We start from the raw sequence: 21,981 nt of genomic DNA on the forward strand, positions 1-21,981 counted from the left end.
ATCATCTGGGTACCTCTTGACTTAATAATTAATGGCTATAAATGTTCTACAGATGTAATTTCCCCAGCATGAGGCAATCACATAAATTTCTAATCATAAATTTCATTAATTCTAGTTTCCTTTTTTCCAAAGAAACTCAAAGGTTTTACATACTTATCACACATAAAATCCTTCCAAGTGGGATGCCTCATTCATTATATTCATTTCTAGCTGCTAGAAAGAAAATCTAGTAACCAAATGTGACAAGTTTTGGAGATTAGCATTTATAAATATAAAACGATTTAGCTAGTTCCACCCCTCATATCCACTTCTTAAACTTGGTTTATCAGTCACCCAGACACTAGAAAATAATTCTTGAGACCCTACAACGTGGCAGACACTGTGCTAGGCACTGGGGATAGAACAGTAAATAAGACAGATCATCCCAGCCAAACACCCTAATGGGGGAGAAAAAATACTTCAACAATTATAAACTAGCTTTGTCATGAAAATCACTTCCCCAGGATACTGCCACTGTCCCAGGGACATGTCCCATAAGCACCTGAATCTAGGGAAAGCATTCCACAGAAGTCACAGCTACAGTGAAGCTTCCCTTGCCAAGCTCTATGATTAGCTCTGCATGAAACTAGGGACAGTGCTCCTAATGACAAGATATGACAGAGAATTTCTCTTTCGAAATATTTCACATTTGGAAGGAAATGTAAAAAATGTAGAGAAAGCATGCTACAAACATAAATTTTCTAGATATGTCTTTGTCATACAAAACTAATACTGAAACTTCTTTGCATAAAATTTTTTTTTAACTTACTTGAACTATCAGAGTAAATGGCATCTTTTCCAAACATGTAGAGTTCTCCATCTTTAGAAATAACAGAACTACTTCCATTATTGCAGGCTGTATACACCACAATCTTTCCTTCCATCTTAATTATCTTTTTAGGTTTATAAGGTTTGGATTGCCGTCTGCTCTTAGCTTTAAAAAAGAAATTAGATTAAATCAAGACCTCTATGTACCAATAATAATAATAATGGTTTGTATATAAAGCTCAAAGAAAAAAAAACATGTATTATTTGCATTTATGACACTATTCTATTTGTCCATTTTCACAAAGGCCTGGGCTTCCCAACATGTCACTTAAAATTAGTGAACCTGCTAGCCTCATCTGGTCAATTAATATTTATGCTATAATTGCTAGATCCTCATTCCTTGAAGTACATTCAAATTCTCAGTGAGTAATATTAGTTTTCTACCAAACTCCTGGAGGGCCCAATCTCTAAATTAGCTATTGCATTATTAATACCATTCTACTAACACATATCTAAAATCTCCTTTTTTTCCAAGTTGTTATTCACATGTATTCTTGTTAGATCCTGTAAAGTAAAAGAAGTTCCTCATTCATTCAACATATATATTGAATAAGCAGTTACGTCTATATATATATATATATATATATATTTTTTTTTTTTTTTTGAGATGGAGTCTTGCTCCTGTTGCCCAGGCTGGAGCACAATGGCACGATCTCAGCTCACTGCAACCTCCACCTCCCAGGTTGAAGTGATTCTCCTGCCTCAGCCTCCTGAGTAGCTGAGATTACAGGCACCCACAACCGCACCTGGCTAATTTTTGTATTTTTAGAAGAGATGGGGTTTTGCCATGTTGGTCAGGCTGGTCTCGATTTCCTGACCTCGTGATCCACCCGCCTTGGCCTTCCAAAGTGCTGGGATTACAGGTGTGAGACACCGTGCCCAGCTGTCAATGAGATATTATAAGGAAAGGAGATATATATATATATGGAAGGAGAGTGAATAATTTTAAATGTGGTGATTCAAGCAGCCACTGCTCTCAAAAACTAAATCCTTGAACTAGGCAAAATATGGGAAACAAGAAACCAATTGTTCCTTCAGTCAACCCCAGTCCCTGCATGTCTTTCAGAACAAAAACATATTGCTGCTGTGCTGGGGCTTAAAATACTCTACTTTTCATACGACATGACACACACACACACACACACACACACACACGTATACACAAACACACATACGTATATATACAGATACATACACTATAACTACTTTACCTGGTCCTCAAAGAAAGGACAATGTCCTCCAAATGCCAGAAGGAAAAACTATTCTGAGAGATAATAATACACTTTATGGCTACTTTAAAGGGTTTTTCCAAATAATTTTTATTTTCACATTATTTTTACATTATGTATTGGCTTTACAACCTAATCCCTATAAGATGCTTCTCCAATGTGCTAAAATATATAAAGTACGTGAGAATTTATAACAAGAGAAAAATGACACTTTGAGGAAGACTGCACAGAAACATAAGAAATATGAGACATAAACAAAATAATTTTCTTTGTCATTGCTTAGCAATGATTCCATCACAGAGAAATAACACCAAAAATGGTAATCCAGTCCAGGCATGCTGGCTCGTGACTGTTATCTCAGCACTTTGGGAGGCTGGCAGATTGCTTGAGTGCAGGAGTTTGAGACCAGCCTGGGCAACATGGCAAAACTCCATCTCTACAAAAAATACAAAAATTAGCTGAGCATGGTTGCATGTGCCTATAGTCCCACATACTCATGAGGCTGAGGTGAGAGGGTCACTTGAGCCCAGGGGTCAAAGCTGCAGTGAGCTAATCACACTACTGCACTCCGGCCTGGGTCACAGAGTAAGACCCTGTCTCAAAAAACACAAAAACAAAAACTATAATCCACAGTCAATACTATTACAAAAGATTACGTAAAGTTTACCTTCATTCTGAAGTATACATTCTTTCCAAAGTTTTGGGTTTCCTAAAATAATCTATTGCAACAAGTAAGTTTTTAAAATAACATTAACTGCTATAAAATAAGCATATACTCTCAGATGAATAGCCACGTTCCCATAAAGCATAAAAATTCATAAATATGAACTTTAGAATGAAATTAGCAAGCACATTTTTTTTCAATGAACAGTAACCCACTGCCATTAATTAAATATGTCCCCAGTGTAAAATCCTCTATTAACTTGGTGAGGTTAGTGTTGTTGAAATTGGTAACTTTATGTTAATAAACTTTTATTTATTTTTACTAAAATAAAGCATTTATTTTTACTAAATGCATAGTTGATCACTCAACTTACTTGATTCTCCATCTTCTCCTTTACTAGCAGATCCTGTAAAGAATATGCTCCCATCTTCTGCAACTAAAAGGGCGTGAGAGCCATCGTGTCCAACTGAGAAGTGTACTATCTTTGGAGATTTTGTAATTGGCAGCTCAACCCATTTTCCTGCTGAAGGACCACCTTGTTTGATTCCAAGACTCTGGTATTTGCCAGTGTAATATATCTTATACATTTAAAAAAAAAAAAAAAAAGGAATTATGGTGCTTTTTGTAATAGTGCATCAGATTTCACACAGAAAAAAAAAAGGACATCAATATTTTACTGAAAAACAAAATTCACATAAAAACAAACTCTTTTTCACACTATTCAACTTATGGGAGTTGAGCAAGAAATACAAATATTTTACCAAGAAGACACAGTTCATAATAGCTTTTTTATCTTTTATCCATTAAGTTTTCTGTCTTCTATAGGCACACTTCATAGTATCCTAAAATAACTACAATAGTAACATCAAAGATAACAGATCACCATAACAGATGTAATAATAAAGACGTTTGAAATATTTAGAGAAGTACCAAAATGTGACACAGAGACACAAAGTGAGCACATGCTGTTAGAAAAATGGTGCCAACAGACTCACTCAACTCAGGGTTGTCACAAACCTTCAATTTGTAAAAAGAGCAATTATTTGTGAAGTGCAACAAAACTAAGCACAATAAAATGAGGCATGCCTGTACTGTTTCCAACATGAATAAAATTTTATCTCATAAAAAATAATTTTAAATCAAAATTTAAAAGATTATTCTCATTAAAGATGCAAACTATATAAACTAATCAACAGATTGTACTTTAATCTCTTAAATCAGAGAATGCTAATTTTTAATCCAAAGAGAATAACTTACCTTTCCATTTGCTGTTTTCATTAGCGCAAACTCTCGTCCTGCACCAAGAATTGCTGACTCCTCATCAAATCCTGTACCTGAAATACGAGACTAATAAATACTATTGCATTTCTAATATGAAGAATTCTAAACACAACATGTACTATTTTGAGTGATTGCAATGTCAATTCAAAATCACTAAAAAACAAGGATGACAAAATGTTATACACTCAAATTTTTAAACATATTAACCATAGGTATAGTACTCCAAGGAATGATAAAGCTATCATAATCTGTTTCTCTTGTTCCAAACCAGTAACAAATTAATTTTTTAAATATACAACAAAAAATTTTAAAAATTCAATGTCAGTAATATTCCTTGAATTAATGTAAAAATGGCCAAATTTTTATTGAGCATTTATTAGGTACCATGCATTCACAAAATTTATCTCATTTGATTCCTCAACTATACCATTTGGTTTACAAATAAGCAAATATAAAGGTTGGAGAGGTTAGTCCAGACACAGTCATTTGAGCTTGGAACAATGCCATGCAGATATCTGAATTAAAGTATTTCAGATTCTCTGCCTATGTCTTTTTCTACAGAAGAACATCTTATATAGCTACTCCATGAATTCAAATATATATTTTATATATATATATAAAATGCATATACACACAGATCCTTATGCATATTTTCAAATTGTAAAACTATGAATAATTGTAACTTTATATATACTACATTTTATGATTTTGTCCAACTATACAAACTACTAATTAGTTTCTGGGCTTTTAAAATTTTAAATATGTAATTTCAATTCGATATTTTTCTAGGGAAGAATTATAAAAATACTACAAAATTAGAATATATAAAGTAAAGCACTAATGCCAAGTTTATTAAATATAATGAGATAACAGTCAAAAAAGGAGGAGGATCTTGCAAAGAACCCTACAAGTTATGGAAGGTCACTATTAAACCTGGAGTGGCGTGGCAAGCCAAAACTAAAACTCTCAGGAGAACTCATGATCCTAATTACTTTTACAACATTACAACAGCAAATAATCTAAGCCGAAGAAATACTCTGTGGTTATCTGCATTTCTCTATCCAAATGAAAGATTACTGACCTGTGTGTAAGGCCAATTACCACTGTCACAATCTATAACACCATTCTATAGTTACCCTGAAAATCTGTTCAAGTAAAAACTTAAAAAATTTCAATGAGAGAACTATGCATATTGTTGTAATGACATTTACAACGTAAGTTTTCAAATTTTTAAATAGTTGAATAATGATGCAGCATATAAACTAATGGCATTCACCAATATCCATCCATAATTCTCATTAAATTTTATTTTCTTTTGCTCTATTCAAAACAAAAATGAGAAATTATTAGTCATTTCCTTAGAATGGTCTTCAAATATTGTACTTTGTTTAAAGGCCGCATTTCCTATTTATTCATATTAATTCAAAATTATCCTTTATATTAATAGTAACAGACACAAAACAGCTGCTACAATATAAACTGAACTGGTGAAAACACAATTCATTTTTAAGAGAATTAAAAATTGAAAATTAAAATACGGGGAAAACACTTGATTTGCTATCTTACTTATAATATGCAAGTCCTTTTCCAGATCGAATAGTGAGATACCACAGGCATGTAAGCATTTTCTAGCCAGTTTAAGTTGCAATTCTTGCTGCAGAACAGGTTCAGTGCTTGTGGCAAATATCCTGACAACAAAGCCATCCTAAGAAAAATAAAACATCCGCAGCATTACATTACAGAAAGAGGTCGTTCAAGGCTCTACAGTCTATCTAATAAAAGCTAAATAATTTAAGGCAGAGAAATTCAATTTACACTAGTTACTTAAGATTCAGGATACTTACATCTCTTGAAGCAGCTATCTGATTAATATATTCTCCATCAGTGAATAAAATATTTTGACCTTCAGTGTGGCAATCTGTGCAAAAGGAAGAAAAAATATTTATATTACAATACAAGCAAATATCTTGCAAAATGAATTTACTCCTCTGTTGAAGTCAAAATGAGAGTTCTCCACGCAATAAGGATAAACTTAAACTCAAAAGGAGACTGTGCTTTTTAATAAAGAATTACAAATTAGCAGAGATTAATTCAACTAATCATACTTATTACATTTTTGCTTATATTTATAAATCTTCCATAACCAAGGACCTGAGATCCCACCTCATTTCAAAATGAGTTAGTATTAGATATAGTCTGATAGCAAACATGCACCACAATGAACAAACTATAATGTTGGTTACAATCATTTCAATACAATCACATGCAATGGAGGCAACACTCTACTCTCAGACATACATCACAGTCATTAGTGTCACAGAAAAATACAGACTTAAAGCTTCTGTATTTGATGTCTATTGTGCCCAACTAGATATCCCTTGCTTTGTAAAATGGATATTCATAACCAGTTGTGCATTTCCCACTTAGAAATTCTATGTTTATTCACAGCATTTTTAGCATTTAGTGTGCTCTAAACTTTTTAAATATTTGTCCAACACAGAGCAGACAAATACATGCTTACGTTTTTACTTTTATCTCAAAGCAGTCATGTATCTTGGCTAGAATACCGTATTTCATCAATACTGTATGCATCTCCATAAAATAGTACACCACATACTTTGATCAAAATAATGCACAAGCTCAATTGTAACAAGGGATACCAGTATTACAGAAGGACCACAGGAACATGTGTTAGTGACTGCTACTAAATAACACAAAACTACAAGCAAAATCAACATCTAAGTATAAATTCTATCCTTTTGGAAAAACAAATTTTCAGCAAGCAAGTTAAAAGCACACACACACACATACTTCCCAAAATAACTGCAGAGAACTAGGATGAATCTCTCCATTAATCACAATACCAAAACAAAAAATAACATTTCATTTCTAGTTGCACCTGAATCAATAAAACATAAAATTCTGATTTTGGAATGCAGTAATGGAGCCCACCCAAATAAGCTAGATTATTCTTTATCTTTGCCCAGGAGCTTCATACTAGCATACTTCCTTATCATAAATATGCAAAACACAGGCAGACCCTTACCAAATAGAGAATTCAGGGATCACAAACTGGAAATAGAAACTGGGAGACAAGGCCCACTGGTAGCCCAAGAGACTTGGTAATCAAAGAGAGGAGAAATCAAAAGAAAGAGTTCCTAGTCCACTGTACAGAACACAAAGAGGCGCAAGAAAGATGCTTCTCAAGCTCTAAGCAGTAAGATTTTAAACTAAAAAGCAAAGAAGAAAAACTCATTATAATTTCAGATAAATGCAGGGGTGAGGAGTGAAGCGGCGCAAGAAGAGTAGCAAAAAGCCTCAGAACTGAGGCTACCTGTCACCAGACATGGGGAGAAAATGACATAAAGATACAATCTGTAAGATAAGCTGAGGTTTAAAGAATAAAATGACAATTATCAGAGAAAAAAGTATGTTTTAAGCTCGTCAAAACTAGGTTGAAATACTTTTTAAATAAACTATACTGTAAGACAAGCTGGAACATGAAGCTCAGGGAATTACCTGATTTATGTCAACTTGAAACATGGTATTCATTACCATCTACAAACCTGACAATTTACTTCTGCTCCTTGATTGGAAGGCTACAGAGCGGAGCTATCCCTACCCAGGAAAAACAAAAAGTGCTATTTGATGAAAATTCAGTCCAGGTCAAAAAAATGAGAAAATTACAAAAGGCTTCTTCAGGCTTGAGGGAGGAGTCTTCTGCCACGTGGTTTCAAGATTTTCTCTTTATGGTTTCTTTATCCATCATGTAGTATTTTAAGATCATATCTTCAGGAATATATCAAGCAATGTCTGCCAGTTTTGAAGACAAATACGGGACTATCTTCCCGAAGTTTGGTTCACTCTTCACCACTAATACAGCACACACTTATGAAACACAGAAAGCCACGCTTGTATCGTTCAAAGTTGCATTTCAGAAGTTAAACGAAGCAATGGAATTTAAACTGAATAAAGACATTGAGTAATTTTTTTTATCAAGGCAGAATAAATAAAACAGCTGTAGGCAGATATTTTCAAATTGTCTTCTCAGTCACTGTCTCTATTACATGTGCAGGGTTTCTCAGAAGTAAATCCTTGATATTAGTACCCATGAGTTATAGCGGAGGGCATGTGTCAATTTAGAATTTTTCCTCTACATCATTATCCTAAAATGACTGGCACAAAGATAGCACAGCAGGAATGCTCATTACAGTGTAATTTATATAGCAAAACACTGGAAGGCTTTCATTCCCAAACATTAATCAATGGAATATATTTTGTAACATTTAAGTGACATTGTAGAAGACTATTTAATGACCTAGAAATATTTTCAGAATATTAAGTGAAAGAGATAGATTAAAAAAGCAATATGTAGCATATGATCACACTTTTTTACAAGTATGGACATATACACACAGGAAAAATACGAGAAGGATATTTACCAACATGTTCATAGTGTTTATATATGGGAAGTGGGATTATAATTATTTCAATTCATTCTTTTTAGTTCATATGATTTTTATACAACAAACATGATTACTTTTAATATATGTATAAATATGTGCAGGGAGTGTGCATGTTATCAAAAGTATTTTTTAATATTATTATTATCATTATTGTTATTATGACCAAAGACATGGCCCAGGACTTGTAATGAAAAAACAAACAAACAAACAAAAAACTGTTGACATATCTGAAAATAGATGGCTATTTTCAAAATGATTTTATTAAGTCAACCGCTTTCCAAAGCTGCTCTATTTCTGAAATGGACATGAAATGTGGTATTTACTTTAACATAGTGTCATGTACACTAATATGTATCTATGTATAGGTATTAAGGTTCCAATAAATGTTTTATGAAGTTATTAAGATTATATTTAAAAATTAACATGCAGCCCAGGAGCAGCTATTCTTCTCAACGCACTCTTCAGAAGTAGCTCTCACTTTCAGATGGTCAAGTGCTTACAAGTAATATTGCTACTATGAAATTATTGACAGACACATTAGACGTTCAAGATTTTAATATAAACAGCTTCAGAAAGTATCAACATTATAAGCAAATTCAAAGACCTTACAATAAAGAATATGCATTTTTCCAGCATTTGACAAAATTTGAGACCTACTGCCTGAAAATTTAGCAGTGATTTAAGTGAATATATAAAAGCCTCAAAATTAAAGCAAAATAAACTATGTCCAAAGACCTTTATCAAAGCATTATTAAGAAGCATAAGAAGCATAAATGATGAAATTTTTAAAAAATTCCTGACCCACCCTAAACTCTGTCTCTGAAACCTCTTTAACATAAATAAAATAAAATAAAGGAGGAAAACTCAACTGCAGTGTTGTTAAAGTAAAAATAAACAGAAGGTTCTTTATACTGGATCACATGAGAGTCAGAGTTCTGATTTTATTAAGAGCAACACAGTTACATCACTCCACTAATTCAGCAGCTAAGAAAATCGTGGTGGGGTGAGGTCAGAGATTAGGCCATAGCTGGCCAATTTTGAAAACAAATATTAAAACTTATATTTCTATGTCTATTGTCTTGATATGTATTAACTTTACATAGACTATAAAATGCTTTGTATGTCAAGATTTTTAAAACCCTTTTATAAACAAGCACTATCCCTTGCTAATCATTCTTTATGTGTCTAAATAGCCTAACATGCACATTTCTTAAAATTGCTTGTGGAAAAAAAAATGACTATTTGAAACATACCTGGTAACATTACAGTACCATCTTGCTCCAGTGTTTCAGGGCTTATCCTTATGGCTGTCATGCTGTGGTTATTCACATCTCTATATAATAAATAACCCTGATAACAGCAAAACATTTTCCTGTTAAAATATTTATTACTAATTCAGCAGAAAAAGCAGCCATACAACTCCATATTACAGGTTTTTGAGTTACAATAATACATCAATATTGATGTCTAAAAGATGTTAAAGATTAAAAATATAAGAACATTCCTCTCATTTAGAGGAAAAGTCATTATTGAAAATTGATTTAACATATTCCCAGAAACATAACTAGGTATACTAAACAGGACAGTACAGGTACAAACATTTTGTATATGACCATATCACTAGCCAAGTAAATAATATAAATGATCACTGTTACTTTAACAAATAATTTAAGAAAAATAACAAGTATTGAGTTTGCTATTTGAAAATGAATAGCACAGTGGTTTCAGAAGGTGTGATATGTCACTGAACACACTTCTATAATAAAATATTTTCCACGGCATTATTTCTTAGATAAAACACAGTAGAGTGGCAAATAAAAATTCAATGACATATTTTAAGCTAAGTTCAACTTTTAAGCGACAATTACTGAGAAACTAATTTGTTATCTAAAATTTAATTTCAGGCTGGGGGCGGTGGCTCATGCCTGTAATCCCAGCACTTTGGGAGGCTGAGGCACTTTGGGAGGCTGGGATTTGTCCCAGCTACTCAGGAGGCTGAGGCAGGAGAATCGCCTGAACCTGGAAGGCAGAGGTTGCAGTGAGCTGAGATCGTGCCACTGCATTCCAGCCTTGGTGACAAAAGTGAAACTACAACTCCAAAAAAAATTTTAATTCCAAATTCTCCCCAACAGTTGATACAGTAGAATTATTCTTCACGCAACAATAATAATTTCCATAGTTTTCAAAATAGTTTCAAATATCTTTTATCATTTGATCCTGACAACAAATCTCATGAGCTCAGCAAAGCAGGCATGCAGGGAAATCTTTATTCTCTATCCTTATACAAGGGAACTTGGGTTTCACTGTTCAGGTGGGTACCATATGGAAAAAAATATTTCTAGTCCCTCTTGTCCATCCTTCATTTGCTTTTCTCCATAAGAGGAGGAGTAATGTATCCATCTGGCTGCTGACCTTGTAAAAGGCTGACACCTATCTGGCTATGTTGGTCAGGAGATAAGATCACAACATTAAGAAAGACACACCAGCCCATGGCTTTTCTCTCTTGTGATTCTTTGCATATTCTCCATGCAGGTAGCTGTCTACTGAGCAGGCCAAACACTGTTTCCTAGAAAGTACTGAAACTAGACTAAAATGAAAGAGTTTCTAGTAAGAAACCCTAATTTGGCCTCAGGACACGTATACATTTCCAATTAAAACATGCTAATCAGGCTGGGTGGGGTGGCTCAGGCCTGTAATCCCAGCACTTTGGCTCATTTGAGGTCAGGCAGGTGGCTCACTTGAAGTCAGGGGTTCAAGACCAGCCTGGCCAACATGGTGAAACCCTGTCTCTACTAGAAATACAAAAAAAATTAGCTAGGCACAGTGGCATGGGCCTGTAGTCCCAGCTTCTCAGGAAGCTGAGGTGCAAGAATCTCTTCAACCCAGGAAGCAGAGGTTGCAGTGAGCCGAGACTGCGCCACTCCACTCTAGCCTGGATGACACAGCGAGATTCTGTCTCAATTTTTAAAAAAAGTGCTAATGATAAAGGTGGTCTTCAATTCTTATCTAGAGACTCACTTAAACAAGAACTCTAAAGAAGGTATGTTTAATCCCATCTTAAAGCTAAATAACAGAGGACCAAATAAGTTAAATGAGTTGTCCAGTCATATAGCTAGTAATAAGCAGAGCCAGAACTAAAACTGAACCTCTTATGAGTTCTGAGCCAGTGTTCTTTACACTACACTATTCAGTTGTTATGGCCATATTAGTAAAACTATATCATTTTTGTTTAAATAGAAGTGACATTATTGATTAAACAAGGACAAATCACATGTTTTAAAAGATAAGAAAATTTTGGTTTATTGTGGATAGTCTCTTACCTGAGCATACCCTAACCAAGACTTTTTTTCTTTTCTGTTTCTAATACGGGATGTAGAATTGTATATATGGCCCTGCAAAATAAAAAAAGTTAGTCTATCAGTGGTTTCATAATCAACAGTCAATGAAAAATAATACAAATGGGTGAATGACATTTAACGCCTGTATTTCAATTATAGTTTTCAAATAAATATTATTACACCCAAATTAGGTCACATTCTAGAAATGAAACTAGAAACACACAGAACACAATTCGTTATGGTTATAACTCTGTATAATTAAGGAACTGTAAGAAAGCACATTACCCTAACTGTTCCACTGTATCCAGAGCCTATTTTATATAATCCATCCTTGCATAACAGATAAAGAAAAAATCCATCATTCTGAAGTAGACATTGGTCATCTTCATCAACAGATACTTCTTTTAATGGCCACTTGTGCATTAAAGCTGCTTTCTTAATGCCATTACTAAACCAGTCCTGAATTTGAATTTTCCCCACCAAAACTGCTTGTACACTTCTCTGTAGCGAATTTAGAATTGTTGGCACCTAGCCAAAAGAGAAGAAAAAAATGAAAAAACATTTTAAAATGTTACAAACACAAAACAAAGATACTTTGGTAACATATCATCATTGATAAGACAATAAATTGTTCAGAATGATACTTCGCATGCCAGCAAAAAGTACCAACTAAAAGTTCATCTATAAGAAGCAAATCTCAAGCAAGGTAGAATTCTTTACTCTTGGGATTCCATGTCATTCACCAATACTGTAAAATCTTTGCCATTATTTCAAGTACTCTATCTCCACAAATCTATTATTGCCTTGTGGAACTCAGACTGTATTACATTAGATTTTGTCATTCTTGATCCATGTTTCTTATTTTATCTTCCATATTTCTCTCCTTGTCACTCTGTTGCATTCAAGATAATTCCTTCCTCTTTATCCTTCAGTTCGCCATTTCCACCTTCAATCATATTATACAATAGTTAACCCATTTTAAGTTTCTAATTGTAATTGTTTGGTTTTTCATTTCTAGGAATTCAATTTGTTTTTTTTCCTAATGTCTGACTACTTTTTATATTCTCACTCCTTAATCATACTTTTGGTATTTTCTTTTATTACTTTAACCATACTTTATATATTCATACACATACACATTCTATATCAAATAATTTCAATATCTAAGGATTTGGCAGGATTGATTCTACCATATTTGTTTCTGCTAATTCTCAATAATGGTGCCTTTTTCCATGTACTTTTTTTATTGATTTGTTTCTGAGCTCAAATGCAATAAACAGTGTTTTATCTGCAGAAAACCTTTGAAGTCGAGAGTTCAACCCTCCAGAAAGGATTTCAGTCTCCTTTAATACAGCACCTTGCAGTACTACCATGTCTACCTTGCTTTAAACTCTCTGCTAAGCTTTTTGAAATGGACAAGTAATATGCAGTTGGGTGCCAAAATAAATCTGAGATGTGAATAGTTATACACACTGATAGGGTTTGGTTGTGTTCCCACTCAAATCTCATCTTGAATTCCCATGTGTTGTGGAAGGGACCCAGTGGGAGGTAACTGAATCATGGGGGCAAGTCTTTCCTGTGCTCTTCTCATGATCGCGAGTAAGCCTCACGAGATCTGATGGTTTTAAAAAGAGGAATTTCCCTGAACAAGCTCTCTTTGCCTGCTGTCATCCACATAAGACATGACTTGCTCCTCCTTGCCTTCCACCATGATTGTGAGGTTTCCCCAGCCAAGTGGAACTGTAAATCCATTAAACCTCTTTATTGTGTAAATTGCCCAGTCTCAGGGACATCTCTATCAACAGTGTGAAAATGGACTACTGCACACATCATCAGGGAAAGCTTTTCTCCCTCTACCAACAGTCAGGCGAGTTTTGAGAAATGAAGCTGGTAGATAAAAGGCCAAATCATGAAGAGCATTGTAAGTCATGTTAAGGTAATGGGCTTTAATATGGTGTTTCAGCTAGAGCTGGGGATGTAGTGATGTGGCAGGTCTGTAGAGAACCATAGCTACTGATTCAGAGGATCAAGTAGTTTTGTGTTGTCTAGTGATTGAAAATATTGGAGACAGATAAGCCCTCGAGTCCTGTCTCTGTTATTTGCCAGCTCTCTATGTTGTGCGTATACTGTTTGCCAGCTCTCTATGCTATAGCTATACTAAACTTCTTTCAGCTTTTAAATACTCCACTCTTACTCTCACCTCCATGCCTTAGCATGTGGATACCTAGAACATTCTCTCTCTACACCACCAACACCAACAATTTCTCCTGGCTAATTTCAACCCATTGTTTAGATCTCACCTCATATCCTCTGGGAGGCTTTCCATGAACATAGTTCACGTACTCCTGCTATGAGCTCTAATGGCATTCCTAAGTCTCTACATAAAAGCAAATCATATCAAAATTCATAAGCTCACATGTTGGTGGGCACTATCCTATTAAAATCTGGTATATAGTATCTGAATGTTTGCATTATTTTATTACAATTTTTAAAATATTTGTATATTTTAAACATATATTTAAATTAAACATTTGCCAAACCCTGAAAGTACATCTACAGAACACAGCTTGAAAACCACAGTTGTATTAGAGCAACTTCAAAATAATTAAGGACCATAAAAAGGGACAAAAGGATTCCAAGCAAGGTAGAAAGGAAGAAAAGAGCAGAAATCCAGAGTAAGGGAAAGGCTCTTGTTTGACAAGGGGAGTTCAAGATCACTGAATAAGACAGAAAATGACCAATATACTCCTTTTGCTATCTTTGGTCTGCTAATAACAGGATTGGGGCAGCCCTTCCACTTGCTCTGGGGTTGCCCAAGGGGCCAGAGAAGAGTAGACAGTCAGGTCTTAAAATCTTAACTTCTTTCTCAATTTCCAGAGCCTTCCCAAATAATTAAGTCAAGTTTGCCTATAAGAAGGATTATTTTTCCCACTACTAAAATGGTGACGAGCTTGTCTGTTCCACAACTGAATATTAAAAGCCTAAAATGTTTTATACATAGCTGAAGCAACTCAGAAACAAATCAACTCATTAAAAATCATATAATCAACCAATCAAAAATATATCAGATGGATACCATATCTTTTTCTTTCAACAGAGAAAAGATATTTAAAACTAAGAATGAATTCCATTCTAAAAAATTCAGGGAAAGATGGGAAGAGGGGAGAACGCAGAGAGCAAGACAACAGCAAGGAAAGAGAAGGCTACAGTGTTAAGGCAAAGACCAGCTTAAAGATTTAAGAGGTCTGGCCAAAATTCATTTTATTATATTTAAAGCTTCAGAGTTAAACATACATATCATGTAATTGAAATACTGTAGATTACTTATGTATCAATCTTAGATCAAGTTACTGTAATGAGTGTGAAAAAGCAGAATTCCTATTGACAGAAATTGAGATGAAACTGTAACTTGTCATCTTACAAATTTCTAAGCAGACATAAATATGAAATACCTGAATAGTTTGGCAAGCATGGCTTCCATTGTTGGTGAGGATAGCAGAGATGGCCTGAAGTGTCCTTCCTGTTTCTCCCCAAGAAGCCACCAGACTAAAGAGGCAAGCGCAGGAAAGTGCTGTTAAGGACTGTCCTGTGCTATCATTCATCCCAGTACTTCGAACAGTGATTTCCAAAAGAAGCTGGAAGAGAGACTCTGTGGATAAATAGAATTCAATTATATTCATCCAACATAGAGAACATTATATGCCTATATTTATTTATTTTTAGTCTCATTATAAACAAAATTTAAGGAATCTAGAACAATTACTTTGCATTAGTTTCTTTCCAGTTACTCTTTTCCCCAAAAGTTGAAATATTTATGTAACAAGGGCCTTAAAGAACATTCGGTTCAACTCCTTGTTTTTCTTAGTAAAAAGAGAAAATCTAAGGTCTTTTAAAACAAGCTTGCCTAGAGACATTCACATATTCAAGAAACTCATCCTATCAAGTAACAGACTACTCATCATACTTATTTTACCTTTTAGATTAGGAGGCTTCTTAAGATGTTAAGTGTCCAGGAAATTATGTATATATTTTCAAAGTAACAGAAACATAAAGCATATGCCATAATGTGCTTTAATATAAAATTGGCTACATCATTAACATAATAGCAATTCACACTTAGAGAGGATGTAATTCATTTATACCCTAGAAAAACCTCCAAGTCAATAGGACAGATATTCTCCTCCTTTAACAATGAAATTGAGATACAGGGTAGTCAAAAGATTTTTCCTAAATCATAAAGTCATTTAGTGGTGAAGATGAAACACACACACACACACACACACACAAATGTTTTAAAACCAGCAGAGGTCTCCACACAAAATTCCCTGAACACCTCCATCCAAGATTCAATCAACAGACATCTGGGTATTTCTTCCATAGAAGAGAGATCTAAAAATCCTTACAGAGTGAATAATCAGATGGAGAGAGAAAAAGAGAGTCAGAAAACTGAGAAAGATGAAGAGAGGGAAAGGGAAGGGAGAGAGGGAGGAGAACAAGAGAAAGAGGAGTAATGTACTGCAATTCTCTAAAAACTAAAATGCCACCTGTGGGTTATCTGGTAACTTACAGAAACCTAGGGAGCCCCTACCAATCCCTCATCTTCCACAGCTAATCCCAAATTAAGCCCTGTTTATTTTACATCCTAATTGATAACCACTTTTCTCTATCTCATCACCATCTTTCCAATCCATGCTATCATCATCTCCTTGACTAAAAAGTGTTAAGAAATTATCTCTTACCATTCGCTATTGCCCCAATAGGGAGAATTTCAAACCAAACATCTAATTGTCTACCTAAAATTCTTTCACTCTTTTGTTAATTCCTTCCTCCCTTCTGTCTTCCTCTTCCTTCTTTTCTTTCTCCCTTCCTCTCTTCACTTGTCTGTACACATCCTATACTTTCATTTTTTTTCCATTTATCCTTTCCTCTACCTTTTCCTCCAGCTATCCTTCCTTCCATCCTTTCATCTACCCCTGTTTGTCCATATTTCCATCTACCCATCCTTCCTCCAATTATTACCCTTCAGCGAGTACATCTGTTGATTATTCAGCAAATATTTACTGAACTCTCGCACATTAGCAACTACTCTACATTAGGGTATTGGCAAACATGACAAAGAAAGTCTCTACCCTTTCAAAAAGGTTAAGATTCCAGGGAAAGAAAATAGTCAATAATTTAAGCAAATAATTTAAGAAAACAGGCTATTTTAAAAACAATATTCTTAGCGTAATGAAATACAGAATGACCTTCCATTCCTCCTAGCCCAATAATCAAATTCTTTAACATGGCATGTAAAGCTCCACATGTCCCTGCCTCTTTCCTCACCTGTCACAAGACTGTTCCCTTCACTCTCCACATTCTAGCCATATTGCTCTTCTTTTCATGCATTCTCCTTTTGACTCAGAGCCTTATTGCATGCTGTTATTTCTACCTGTAGCACTTACAATCTAGTTCACTCCCTCCTATTCACCCTCTAAATCTCAAATGTCACATCTTCAGGGAGGCTTTTAGGGAGCTGGGTGCAGCAGTGTATACCTATAGTCACAGCTACTTGGGAGGTGGAGGCAGGAGGATCACTTGAGTCCAGGGTTTGAGTCTACCCTGGGCAATATAGTGAGATCCTGTCCCTAAAGATAAGTAAATAAAAAATTTTTTAAGTTAAAAAAGGAATCACGGCCAGGTGCAGAGGCTCATGACTGTAATCCTACCACTTTGGGAGGCCAAGGCAGGCAAATTGCCTGAGGTCAGGAGTTCAAGACCAGCCTGGCCAACACAGTGAAACCCTGTCTCTGCTAAAAATACAATGATTAGCTGGGCATGGTGGCATGCTCCTGTAGTCCAAGGTACTCAGGAAGCTGAGGCAGGAGAATAGCTTGAACCCGGGAGGTGGAGGTTGCAATGAGCCAAGATCACACCACTGCATTCCAGCCTGGGCAACAGAGCGAGACTCTGTTTCAAAAAACAAAAAAGGACTCTCAGAACTCCTTCTACTTTCCTCCATACAATTTATCCACACTTGTAATTATACACATATCTGATGCTAAGTTCCATAATAACAGCAATGGTATCATACATTCTTAGCACATAACAAAGGGGGTGCTATTACATTTCAGTGAATACTTGAGAATATAATCTAACTAAACAGAAGGGAATACATTTTTAAATAAATAATTTAAAAATCAAAATCTATTTGCAAAGAGAAGAGGCTTGGTGTATACTAATCATCAAGATATTCTACAGTAAGAGTTACATAAATATACACATATTTTCATGAATAACATGAAAATAACCAAATGGGGAAAAAAAGAATAACCAGTAAGATTGGGATATTAGATTAAAAAAAGGAGGAGAGGCAAGTTTCAACAGAAATTTATTATAAAAGAACCAAATCAGTGCTTTTATCTTTGAGCTAATTTAACAAAATAGAAAATATGAAGTGATAAGAAATCCCTTACATAGAAAAATAAGCCAAAGCAGTGATGAGATCAGCAGTAAACACTGAAAGGATGGAAGACAGACGAAAGGCAGCACAGCAGAATTAGAAACTTTTAACAAGAAAATAAAAACAAACAGATTAATAAGGTGAAAAGTTTTTGGGTTTTGTGGGATTTTTTTCGGGTTTTTTTTTTTTGGTAGAGATGAGGTCTCATTCTGTCACCCAGCTAGAGTGCAGTCCAGTAGCACAATCACAGCCCATTGTAGCCTCAGACTCCTGGGCTCAAGCGGTCCTCCCACCTTAGCCACTTGAGTAGCACTCATTGCCATGACCAAATTTTTTTTTTTTTTGCAGAGATAGGGGTCTAAGTTGCCCAGACTGGTCCCAAACTCTCAGCCTTAAGTTATCCTCCTGCTTCAGCCTCCCAAAGTGCTGGGATTACAGGCGTGAGCCACCACACCCAGCCAATGTGAAAGTTTTGATGCAAGACAGTAAGACTAAAGCACACATTATATTTCAAAGCTAGTATTAAGAACAAGTCTAGTTTTAAAAGAATAAAGGAAAGAAAGTATATACAGAACGGATACGAAGGAAAAGTATTTAACAATTGACATAAGACATGAGAATGGTAGAAGACTTAGGAGGAGAGAAATAACATGTTCAAAGGAGGAAATATGACATACAAGTCTTAGTGGGTATTTTAACATTCCAATTATTTGCTAACTGACAAAACCAAAGCCAAGAAAACCCAGCAAAATATTGTTAAATAAAATAAGTCAAATCTTCAGTAAAATGCTGTCCAGTCAAGCAGCACTTCACAATATTAATATGATCAATGGTGTTATCTTAACAATAACCAACACGGCGCCTGCTTGTCAACATGACAGCTTTTATTTGATAATAGCTTTTAATAACTGTGTATGTGAGGGGGATGGTTTAAAAAATCCTCAGCTTGTTTTAATGACCAGCATCCTCCCTCCCATTAAAACCAACCAACCAACCAACAAACAAGTCAAACACAAAAACTGAATCACCACATGCGACCAAAAAAAGAAAAATCTGACATGTAGTTAGGTTCATGCAATTTGGTTCTCACAGGTGGGTCCTACAAAATCCAAACAGCCAAGTAGAAAAAAAAGGACCAAGCTTTAGTCTAAACCAGAAATGTAGTCCCCAAACCAGCATCTGCATCACCAAGAAACTTACTCCAAAATTCTTGGGCCCCACCCCAAGTCTATGGAATCAGAAACACCATAGGGAAGGCCCCGATAACTCTGATACATGCTAATGCGAATTGAGAACCACATAATGAGAACCACAGATCTAGTACTTCAGAGAATTTTCCTATAATACTAGAAGGATCTAGAAAACTTTAGACAGTTTAAAGACCCATAGTTAGCATCGGAGAAAAAAAGCAATTAACAAGCTAAAAATTATGCTTCCATCTCTATTTCTATTCCTTAATACCTTTTGAGTAAAAGCTCCTATCTTATTTAAAGTATTACATGTCGAGCCTAGGTCACTGATATGAAAGGCAAGAATCGGAACACACTTTAAGAAAAGCAAACATTTTATTTACTTAATGAAAGCTGCTAAGTCAGAAGTTTAATCCATAACACAAATAGATTTTTATTTATGATGAATACAAAAAAAAATGTCCCCTCAATTTAGAAACTAATTGTACTGTTTTGGGTTTGTGGCATTTATTTCCTTTTCCCTGTTTTTCAAAACTATTGAGAGTAACAAGTTAGAGAAAGTGAATGTTAGCTATTTTGGCCAAAAGTTTAATAAGAACGATTTAATTTAATAGTGACCTTAAGGTTTGAGGATTATTTCTGGATTTCAGGGATTTATGTTTTGTTTGCCCCCTGCTTCATCATGCTAATTGAGAAATGTGTGTGCATGAACTTCAACTCTTAAACCATAACTTCAGAGGAACACAGAAAAAAATACTCTATAAAGACTACATTATAGGCTATTGTGTGTGCTTCATAAAAGAAGCTCTTCACTTTTTAAAAATTGCAAATTGACAATTTATAATTGTATAAATTTATAGGATATAAAGTGATTCGTGAATAAAATGTGGACTAATTAACATCTATCACCTCAAGTACTTAACATTTTCTGTAATGAGAACTTTAGAAATATTCTCTGAACAATCTGAAGTGTATAATACTCTATTATTAACTATATTCACTTTTAAATGCTTCACTGAATGAGTCTTGGCTCTTACCTAGGACCTCGGGCGGCTCAGACTGGAGGCCTTCTGGCTGCTGGCCCTGCAGCACGTTGAGCAGGGCTTGGAGACTCCTGAGACACAGGGATGGGTGAGAAAATCGTGTCTCCTTGATCAATTCAAAAACTTCACAAAGGCCAACTTCAATAATCTATTTAAAAGGAAAAAATATATATACTTTATGACAGGTAAGCTAGTAACACTTTCTAAGCAGTTTAGTTGGTACAAGTTACTTCCACAGCAAATGATAATGTATATGTATATGTATATAATGGAGCCATATAAAACATCATGAAAATGGCTTATAACAATGAACTAGAGACTAGATTGCATTCACTCAGAATAAACTGTATTAATTTGCAAAGTTCATTTGGTTGTACTCAAGGAAAACTCAGTACTCTTTTTGTCAAAAGTCATGTTAATTGTTACCTACAACCAAAAATAAAGTCAACATAGCACATACAGTAAAAAGATTTTATAAGGAGCTTTTCATCTTAGCCTTTTCTATAATGGTACAATCACTATATTATTATTTATAGGTGATATCCCTTCTTGTAGGATGATCACAAAACAATTTAAAACGGCTTAGCTGGCCGGGCGCGGTGGCTCACGCCTGTAATCCCAGCACTTTGGGAGGCCGAGGCGGGCAGATCACAAGGTCAGGAGATCGAGACCACGGTGAAACCCCGTCTCTACTAAAAATACAAAAAATTAGCTGGGCGCGGTAGTGGGCGCCTGTAGTCCCAGCTACTCAGGAGGCTGAGGCAGGAGAATGGCGTGAACCCGGGAGGCAAAGCTTGCAGTGAGCCGAGATCGCGCCACTGTATTCCAGCCTGGGGGACACAGCGAGACTCCGTCTCAAAAAAAAAAAAAAAAAAAAAAAAAAACGGCTTAGCTAAAAATATCACTGATACTTTTCCTTTAATTATCTTACCATTCCTCATCAGGTGCAAGAAAAATCAGACTCTATATCCAGCAAAAGAGATAAATCTGTTACTAAAGATTGAGAGAGCAAATTGCAAAGAATGAGTTAAGGATATACCTTCACAAGACTGATAAAAGACAAATTCCATTTCTTAGGCAATGTCAACATTCTGAGAACCAGTTCAGGAAGTATTAAGTAAATTGTTTGGAGAAGTAACAGAAAAATCAAAATAAGACTAATTAGTAGAAACTCCTGAAACCATTAATTCTATTGAACACAACAGTGGAAGAATCTCTCTGCTGATATTTTTGCATTAATTCACATATTACATAAATACCTCCTAAGCACTCACATTGTGCAAACTCACTTTAGGAAATATGAAGGTATACTAGACCCTGTCCTCTAAGAGTTTATAATCTAACAGGGTAAATTAGTCATGTATATAATTCATACTCAGTACAGACCTCTGTTACAGCATTTATTACATTATAGTGTAACTATTTTTGTTTTCATTTTCCCAACTATACTGTGATCTTCCA

General features: G+C 35.0%; 1 protein-coding gene across 19 annotated transcripts in view; it reads right to left on the reverse strand.

The window, feature by feature from the left end:
* MYCBP2 (MYC binding protein 2) overlaps positions 1–21,981 on the reverse strand; it is a 1,055,480-nt gene that overhangs the window by 218,440 nt on the left and 815,059 nt on the right. For all 19 annotated transcript variants that reach the window (XM_050766397.1, XM_050766404.1, XM_050766398.1 and 16 more), the window contains 10 exons: positions 20,515–20,668; positions 15,298–15,494; positions 12,131–12,373; positions 11,828–11,899; positions 9,761–9,857; positions 5,886–5,959; positions 5,608–5,746; positions 4,018–4,094; positions 3,134–3,338; positions 809–973 (listed from right to left, as the gene is read on the reverse strand). In XM_050766397.1, coding sequence (XP_050622354.1) covers positions 809–973; positions 3,134–3,338; positions 4,018–4,094; positions 5,608–5,746; positions 5,886–5,959; positions 9,761–9,857; positions 11,828–11,899; positions 12,131–12,373; positions 15,298–15,494; positions 20,515–20,668 — 1,423 coding nt within the window. The remainder of the gene's footprint in view (positions 1–808; positions 974–3,133; positions 3,339–4,017; positions 4,095–5,607; positions 5,747–5,885; positions 5,960–9,760; positions 9,858–11,827; positions 11,900–12,130; positions 12,374–15,297; positions 15,495–20,514; positions 20,669–21,981) is intronic.

This window comes from Macaca thibetana, chromosome 17 (genome assembly GCF_024542745.1).
Source record: "Macaca thibetana thibetana isolate TM-01 chromosome 17, ASM2454274v1, whole genome shotgun sequence".
Lineage (NCBI taxonomy): Eukaryota > Metazoa > Chordata > Mammalia > Primates > Cercopithecidae > Macaca > Macaca thibetana.